Consider the following 9,547-nt stretch of genomic DNA (forward strand, 5'->3'; position numbering starts at 1 on the left):
GAGATAAAAGATGTCTCTAAGCAGCCTTCAAAGTAGTTGATTGTCAGGCCAGATATCAAATTCCCAGTCTCCTCTCTTCCTGTGATCTGAGTTCAGCTTCCCCAGTTGATAAGATTCCCTGGAGAGGATTCTTGATAACTGAGTTCCTTCTGGAAGCTCCTTGGGCAGATAAAGGAAACTCACAGAAAGCTCCTACCTCCTCCATCCCCCCTCCCCAAGTGCCCCAGTTCAAAGGAATCAACAGACCAAAGTGGCAAATTTTAGGTTGGCATTTTTGAACTTCTGTACTCATCTATAAAAAGCGAGTTATTATTTCTACTTCAGGGTTGTGAAAGGATTAAGTGGAATAATGTATGCTTTAAAACATGCTTTGCAGGCATTAAAGCATTATACACACTCTTAGGCCTGGGAGGAAAGTGAAGGGGGTGGGGTTGAGTTTAGTACATTGTTTTCCAGAGCACAGCTCTGTGGGTAATCAAATAATTTTTTAGTGGCTATAGGAAGGAGAAAAGTATTTTCCTTCTACTCTTTTAGATTCCCAGTTAGCGATCCTAATACAAAATATAAATTAACATGGGGGAAAAAACAAAACAGAAGTTTTCAGACCTAAACAATTTTTTTTAAGAGATGTCTTGTTCTGTTGCTTAGATTGACCTTGAACTCCTGGGCTCAAACTATCCCCTTTCCTCAGCTTCCTGAATAGCTGGGACTATAGGTTCATGCCACCTGCCCAGACATTTATTGATATGCATGTCTCAAGCAAAGTGTGGCAGTGTAAATCTATAATCCCAGGATTCAGGGGGCTAAGATCAGAGGACCTCAAGTTCAAGGACAGCCTGGAATGCATAGCCTAGTCTCATTTGAGAAGGCTAGGGTATTTTTTGTGTGTATGTGTCATTGCTAGGGCCTAGAGTTTCAGAGAAGAGAGTGTGAACTGAGTATCTGAGACCCCCGAGGCTACCTTAACGTTGATATGAGCAAGGAATTTAGGAAGCTTTCAGTACTAAGACCTAAATGAACCTCACCTCTTCTGATTGAAAAACATTTCCTTACAAAGACCATCTGACCTGCAGTAGAGTTCACTAAATATCCTAGCCAGATTGTACCCAGATAGCTCTGCTTGGGGAATGACAGGAAGGTCCCTGTCTGGGACAAACCATCTCAAAGGAGTGTGTACAACTTGTGATAGAGAACCAAGAAGGATCCAGGAGAAGGAAGGAGTTAAAGATTCCAGATACCCTGAGTGTCTTAGTCTGTTTGTACTCCTTTTGGTAATATTGCCATTTTCACAATGTTAATCCTCCCAATCCAGGAGCATGGGAGGTTTTACCATTTCCTTAGATCTGCCTTAATTTCCTTTTTTAGGTTTTTAAAGTTCTCATCACCAATGATTTTTTTTTTTTTGAGTAGCAGTTATAATATGTCATTTGAGGGCCAAATGTTTAATTGCTGAGTAAGACCTGCCATGGCCCCCTAGCCACATAGATAGTAGCTGCTCATCTGCCTAGGTCTCCAGGAGGACGCAGAAGGCAGGGGACAGAGCACCTACGGCAATTGCAATAAACTAATACTATGAGCAGGAAATAAACTTTTGTTAAGTACTGGGATCTTTTCCATCAGGATAATCTAACCTACTCTGATAAAACATATTGATGTGCTACCAGTAGTTGAGGTGTTACAGAAGTTCTTTAGTCCCTGGATGCTGCCCCAGGTACAGCAGAATAAACAAATTTAAAAACACTTGAAAAGTAAGAACATAATAAAGAGTGATTTATTAGGAAAATGGGATTCATCCTGCTCCAGGGGTGAAGTGGGCAATTCAGAAAATGGAAGCTGTGAGGGATTGGGGTTTTATCCAATAGGATGAGGTCTGTCCTCATGGCCCTTCCCAAATGCTCTGACACTGACCAGAGGCTGCTCAGGTATGGAAGATTTATACCTGCACATTTAATTCTTCTTGCCATCACTCACTTAACCTTGCTACAGAGAGTAGTTGCCATAAAAGCAGAGTATAAGGCCATTATCTTCATTGTTCTTCCAAGGGTGTGGGCCATCTAGGAGTTTCAGAATACAATCTCGCAGCACAAGGCATTTTCTTGATCCTTCTTAGGCCCACTTATCTATCTACAATAACAGATACACTTTAAAAAGCGATAGGACACTTGAAAAGCAAAAGTAGGGGCTGGGAATATGGCCTAGTGTCAAAGTGCTTGCCTCCTATACATGAAGCCCTGGGTTCGATTCCCCAGCACCACATATATAGAAAATGGCCAGAAGAGGCGCTGTGGTTCAAGTGGCAGAGTGCTAGCATTGAGCAAAAAGAAGCCAGGGACAGTGTTCAGGCCCTGAGTCCAAGGGCCAGGACTGGCAAAAAAAAAAAAAAAAAAAAAAAAAAGCAAAAGCATTGTTCTCTCCCTCACTGGGCTCTTCCTGCAGCAATTTCTGATGTTACCAAAGTTTTTAGTTTGTAGCTATTTATGTTGTTTCAATGGATAGTAGCTTGCCAATGTCCTAATGACCTACTATAGGAATGGTCAAGGGATTCCTCTGTCCCTGGAGCAAAACTAAAGTGAGGGAGGAAGAACATTCTAGAATCCTTTTAGGATGGTTCACTAGTGAGGCATCCTTTACTTTTTTTTTTAATTTTTATTGTCAAACTGATATATAGAGCGGTTACAGTTTCATACATTAGGCATTGGATACATTTCTTGTACTGTTTGTTACCTCCTCCCTCATTCCCCCCTCTCTCCTTCCCCTTTCCCTTTCCCCCCATGAGTTGTTCAGTAGATTTACACTAAACAGTCTTGCAAGTATTGCTTTTGTAATCATTTGTCTTTTTTACCCTGTGTCTCTCAATTTTGGTATTCCCTTTCAGTTTCCTAGTTCTAATACCTTTATACACGGTTTCCAATGTACTCAGATAAGATACAGAGATAGTGCGGTACAACCACAGAAAGGGGATACAAGAGGATCATCAACAATAGAAGCTACGGTTTCACATCACATGTTGAAAGTACTTACAAGTGATATAACAGTTGTTTCCATAACATGGAGTTCATTTCACTTAGCATCATCTTTTGTGTTCATAAGGGTATAGCTATTGGGCTCTTGTGATCCTCTGCTGTGACTAGCCTAAACCTGTGCTAATTATTCCCTATAAGGGAGACCATAGAGTCCATGTTTCTTTAGGTCTGGCTCACTTCACTTAATATAATTTTTTCCAAGTCCTTCCATTTCCTTACAAATGGGGCAATGTCATTCTTTCTGACAGAGGCATAAAATTCCATTGTGCATATGTACCACATTTTCCTGATCCAGTCGTCTACTGAGGGGCATCTGGGTTGGTTCCAAATTCTAGCTATAACAAATTGTGCTGCAATGAACATTGTTGTGCTGGTGGCTTTAGTATGTTCTTGTTTGTGGTCTTTTGGGGAGATGCCCAAAAGTGGGGCTGCTGGGTCATAGGGGAGCTCTATGTTTAGCCTTCTGAGCAATCTCCATACCGCTTTCCAGAGTGGCTGAACCAATTGCATCCTTTACTTTTAAGGACAGGAGCTGAGCATGGTAGAGTACTATAAAATATACTAAATATCTGATAATATTAATTGTAAGTACCATTTTTCCCCTGCTTGGTTGTGGAGCTTGAACTCAGGGCCTTGGTGTTGTCTCTGAGCTTTTGTCCTCAAGGCTAGCACTCTACCACTTTAAACCACAGCTCCACTTACAGTTTTCTGATGGTTAATTGGAGATGAGTCTTACAGACTTTCCTCCCTAGCTGGCTTTGAACCATTGTCCTCAGAATTCAGCCTTTTGAGTAGCTATGATTACAGGTGTGAGCCACCAATGCCCAGTTTGTAAGTACCTTTCTTTTCTTTTTTTTTAATTGGTCCTGGGGCTGAAACTTGGGGCTGAGGCACTGTCCCTGAGCTTTTTTCTGCTCAATGCTAGTGTTCTACCACTCTGAACCACAGCATTCAATGTGGTGGATAATTGGAGATAAGAGTCTAACAGACTTTATTGCCCAGGATATCATCAAACCATGGAAAATCCTCAGATCTCAGCCTCCTGAATATCTAGTATTACAGATGTGAGCCACCAGTGCCCCTCTAATCACCATTTTTAATTTTCCCTTAAGTGTGCTGAGATGATGAGGGCTGGAGCATTTGATTTCCTAATTGACAACTCTCAGACTCTTCCCTGGGGTCCTAGCTGCCTTGATTGAGGGACTATCAGTCACGTAGCCAGCCAAATATTCTCAACCCAGCACCAGCTATTTTGAACATCCACAGACACATTGTGGATATATTTCTAAGCACAACTGTGGCTATCAAAGGCACTGTCTCAGCAAACAGCTTGCCTGGGGCTTTTTGTTATTTCATATCTTAGTAATTCTAGAGGACCCTGCATCCATTTCCACCCTAATTCAAGAACACTTTCCACTCTGGTGGCTTGACAGAAATCTTGTGATTGGTGTAAACACAGTCCTTCATTTGCATAAGAGGCTGCTGTGATTGGTATCAAGGACTGTGCCTTGATTGGTGCAAACACCTGCTACGATTGGTATAGACACTCCTGTCATACTCCCTACCCTCTTTCTGTCAAGATAAGCAAGCTGCTCAACTCAATTTCTAAGCAGCTGGAAGACACCTCCTGGGCTGTGCTCCTGGTGGCATAACGTTAGGTCTCAATAAAGGTCTGTCTCTCAAGTAGTCTTGCCTAGCTTTGCTGAGCTAGAAGTGAAAGAAGAGGAGCTATAACCTCAACAGTGGCAGCAGGAATGATACTGTCCTAGCAGCAGGACAACAGAAAGACCAACAATAGCTTCCCACAACCATGGGAAGAGTGAGCATCACCACTGAAAATGGAAAGGCCCACTTCCATCTCTGGGCCCTGCCAGGAGAAAGAGCTGTTATATTTAAGGCCTGAGGCCTGAATCTCCAAGGCTAAACCCTAAGCTGCCATCCTAGCTGTCAAAGGCCCATTGCTGCTGCCTGATGTCATCTACTCCATCATCTGATATGAGAATAATTGAGAGAGTTTCTCTTCTCCTACTCATGATTTCTACCTGTACAGAGCAAAGGAACCCCAGCCTTCCAGCTTGTGAACTTTGAGCAGCTTTATTTTATAAACACTGCCCCAAAAGAGTTCTGCCTAGTTTTGCTGCTCATTTTACCTGATTTCTTCTGTGTACATTTAACCTAGCTACTCTTATTTGGGGGAGGGGTGTACTAGGGTTTGAAATCAGAGCTTTGAACTCTTACTTGGGTTTTTGCACTCAAGGCTCTACAATTTGAGCCATATTCCAGTTCCAGCTTTTTGTTGGTTAATTGGAGATAAAAGTCTCATGGACTTTCTACTTAGGCTGGTTTCAAATTGTAATCCTCAGATCTCAGCCTCCTGGGTAGCTAGGATTACAAGCATGAGCCATAGCTGATGGTCCCAACCTAGCCACTCTTGATGCCGTTAGCGGACAGACTAAACTTTTTTTTTTTTGTCAGTTCTGGGGCTTGAACTCAGAGCCTGGGCACTGTCCCTGATCCTCTCTGTGCTCAAGGCTAGCACTCTACCACTTGAGCCACAATGCCACGTCTGAATTTTTCTGTTTATGTGGTATTAAGGAATCAAATGCAGGGCTTCGTGCATGCTAGGCAAGCACTCTACCAGTAAGCCACATTCTAAGACCCCAAGCTAAACTTTTATTTTTTTATTTTTTATTTTTTAGCATTCAACTTTTTAATGATCATAAGCAATGAAGGCACCTACTAGGTTAAAACTGACTTTCTCTGTTACACACAAATGTCATCAATAGTGAGATTATTGTGCATCTGCTTTCTGGAATTTCAATTTAAAAGCAAATTTAAGGGAACTTGGTTACTGCTGACCTCTTAGGGAACATAGTGGGAGAAACCATCTGCAGGTGCCTCAAATTGCTACACATTGTTTTACAAAAACAAGCCTCCTAGGTGGTGTTGAGCTTGCTCTTGAGAGGACTTCTCCATTTTAAGATGTTTGGATACACTCCTTCTCCTGCTGAATAGTTTCCTTTAAGGGAAGAGTGTTTTTTTCCTCAGCATTAGTTTTCTTCAACTTTGATCGGTCAAATTTCTCCACTTCAGACATGTCTGGTTTATCATTCATCTTGAGTAAAAGGCTAGAGGCCTGGTGGCTCCGGCAAAGATGTCAGCAGACGAGGACTGCTAGCTGGCTCCGGGATGAGTACAGGCTAAACTTTTAAAAGGCCATTCACAATCACAAGAACAAGAAAAGTACAAAAAAAAAAAAAAAAAAAAAGGGCCTTGACTTGTGGGAGCAATCAGACCTCCTAGATTCAAATCTCAATGTGGCCACTTACTGGCAGAGTAATCTTGGGTATATTACCTAACCTGTCAGAGTCTCAATTTCCCCATCTTGTCTACAAAGATGCCCTCTCTGCCCTAATGGCCTTGTCACCCAGTTGCCCATTCTTTCCTAGCTCCCTCCCACAAGGAGCTGAGCTGCAGATAATAACCAGTGGGAAGTAGCAAAAGTGAAACTTGGTCATAAGAAGCACTGGTATCTTGGAATGTTAGTCCTGAGAAAGCCAAGAGTCAGTTAAGAAATCTATGTGGGACGAGGGAGGGGAATACAGGGAGATATGTGGAGATTGCTCAGCCAGCCTCTAGATATGCTCATCTCAGCAAAGACATCAGTAAACATGCCATCTGAGAGATCCAGTGTAGCTGAGACTTTTGTTTTGTTTTGTTTTGTCTGGGTGCTAGGGATCAAACCCAAGGGTCTTGTGCATGTAAGGAAGGGAGGCACTTTACCACTGGGTTACATACATCCAGTGGTAACACAACTGTAATAGAGCTGTTTAAAACCATTCAAGTTTTCAGAGGGATTTGTTACACAGAAATTGCTAACCAGAACATTATCTGACAAATTAGTATAAGAATACATGCTTCAATAGTTATGTGAGGGGCTGGGAATATGGCCTACTGGCAAGAGTGCTTGCCTCGTATATATAAGGCCCTGGGTTCAATTCCCCCGCACCACATATATAGAAAACAGCCAGAAGTGGTGCTGTGGCTCAAGAGGCAGAGTGCTAGCCTTGAGCAAAAAAAAAGCCAGGGACAGTGCTCAGGCCCTGAGTCCAAGGCCCAGGACTGGCAAAAAAAAAGTTATTTGAGGACAGAGAAAACTGTGTGTACACATGATATTTTTGTACTTTATAGTAACTACTGGTAGTAAAAATAGACTGTCCACATAAATGCACCCAAATGGAGTAAATTTGTCATGGGAAAATACTGATAACCACTGCAAAGTCATTCTTTCTTTTTCTCTCTCTCTCTCTCTTTTTTTTTTTTTTTTTTTTTTTGCCTGTCCTGGGGCTTGGACTCAGGGCCTGAGCACTGTCCCTGGCTTCTTTGTGCTCAAGGCTACCACTCTACCACTTGAGTCACAGTACCCATTCTGGCTTTTTCTATATATGTGGTGCTGGGGAATCAAACCCAAGGCTTCATGTATGAGAGGCAAGCACTCTACCACTAGGTCATATTCCCAGCCCCAGTGAGGTCATTCTTGTAACACATAGAAACATGGCTAGGCTAAAAACAGGTACAACTAGATAAAAAACAAAGACTCTCAAAGGTCATGGCAGAATAGAGGCACCATGGGGCAAGATTCATATGCAGACTGAGGTATCAGTAATAGCAGAAGGAAATGAACACAAGATAATCAATGCATTATTTACTGTAGTCTCTGGAAAAACTGACTACTTAAGCTTAAATTTGGTTCTCTGGATTAATGAAAAAAGCCTTTCTATTCTAACTGAATTTCCTACTGCTATGTTAATTGAAAAGCAGAACTGAGAAATAACCAGCATGATGCTGTGGTGGGTCCTGAAATGGCTCAAGGGCTGTCAGCCTCTAATGAGCTGCTCCAGATAAGGTTGGAGACTTCAAATGTCAATGAGGTTGCTCACTCAGGAGGTTCCAAATTAAAACTGAGACTTTCTTTTTCAGGGCTAAAAAGTGACATTGAATTATGCTCAAAGCTTGAGATATTCAGTGAGTAGCAGCTGCTTCTCTTAAGAATTAAGCTGAAAAGGAAATTATTTGTCTCATCACCCATGAATATGACATGTTAGTGACAAGAGGAGAGTCTGTAGAAAGGAGAGAAGGAGAGGAAAGAGGAGAGAGAAAAGCAAGGGGTTGGTATCCCAGTCAAAAGACAGACAGATGGACTTATAAAGAATCATTGTGGGGGGAAATATTGTGGGGGGAAGGGGGTGTCTGCTGGTAGCAGGGCTTAAACATGGGCCTCATACATGGTTGGCTTTCTACACTCAAGGCTGGTACTCTACAACTTGAGTCTCTACTTTTAGCTTTTCAGTGGCTAATAGTAGGTAAGAGTCTCTTGGACTTTTCTGACTGGGCTGGCTTTGAAGCTGGATCATCAGATCTCAACCTCATGAGAATGACAGGCATGAGCCACCAGTGCCTAGCTTAGAACAGCTCCTTTTATGATCTCTCACGTTCTCTTTTCCACTTGCTATGATGCAGATAAATGTCCACATGTGAAAGGTGTGGTCCTCTGGTGATACTGTTAGGAGATAAGACCTAGTAGGAGGTCCTTGGGTCACTGGGGACATGTTCTCAAAGTGGATTGATAGACTTTCCTTTTTCTCTTTTGCTCTCATGCCACAAGGTAAACAATTTTTATTCCAATACAAGCTCCTTCCATGATGTGCTGCTTCAACACCAGCTTAAAATAATGGGACCAACTGATCATGTATTAAAATCTTCAAAATATAAGCTAAAATAAACTTTTTTTCAATCTTAAATTACTATAATTTAGGTAGCTCATTGCAGTGATAGAAAGCTGTCTAATGTACCACTTTTCCCGTGCCTTTATGTCCTCTTTCCTTGAATTCAGACTCTCCCATATATGTACATATGTATACATATATAAGGGGTGTGTATATTTTTTATTTATTTATTTGTTTGTTTATTTATTTATTTATTTATTTATTTATAAAGTTCACCTCAGGACAGAATTTAACCAGCACTCTCCTCTGCTCAGTGATTGCCATAGTTTAAGATAAAGACTTCTCTGAGATGAAGCAGGTCTTTGGACAGAGACCAAAGGAACTATTTCTCATCTTGATTTAAAGAGCAGTGAGCCCACAATATCTGTTTTCAGACAGATATTTGGTGTTCCTCAAATGGTAGGACCCCCTTCTCCCCAGGAATCTCTGTTCACAGGATGCCTCATCTTGTTGCCATAATCAAGTCTGCTCATGAAAGATTCTGTTTTCCTCCATGATTTCACTTGTAAATTTTATCTGCTAAGTATGTCTGACAGCAAAGGAGCATTTGGAAATTTCCCAATCCAAATGTGTAGGATGAGTTCCTCTTTATACTGGTTTTATTCACTGAGATTTGGGGAACTAAATGCCTACTAGAGCACTAGCCTTGAGTGCCAAAAGCTCAAGAACAGCGCCCAGGCCCAGAGTCCAGGCCCCAGAACTGCCACAAAAAAAGCAAAGAAAAGAAAGTTCAATCTA

The 9,547-nt window shown here is 41.8% G+C and overlaps 1 protein-coding gene across 1 annotated transcript; it reads right to left on the minus strand.

The window, feature by feature from the left end:
* Window positions 1-5,973: 5,973 nt before the first annotated feature.
* LOC125356401 (thymosin beta-15A-like) lies at window positions 5,974-6,260 on the minus strand. The gene has a single exon (XM_048352838.1). The coding sequence runs from the start codon at window positions 6,136-6,138 to the stop codon at window positions 6,001-6,003; it is 138 nt and encodes a 45-aa protein (XP_048208795.1). The 5' UTR covers window positions 6,139-6,260; the 3' UTR covers window positions 5,974-6,000.
* Between the last annotated feature and the right edge of the window lie 3,287 nt (window positions 6,261-9,547).

This window comes from Perognathus longimembris, chromosome 8 (assembly GCF_023159225.1).
Source record: "Perognathus longimembris pacificus isolate PPM17 chromosome 8, ASM2315922v1, whole genome shotgun sequence".
Taxonomy (NCBI): Eukaryota; Metazoa; Chordata; class Mammalia; order Rodentia; family Heteromyidae; genus Perognathus; species Perognathus longimembris.

Coding starts and splice junctions, on each gene's coding strand:
- LOC125356401 (XM_048352838.1), bottom strand. CDS start 6,138: ATGAATGATAAACCAGACATGTCTGAAGTGGAGAAATTTGACCGATCA.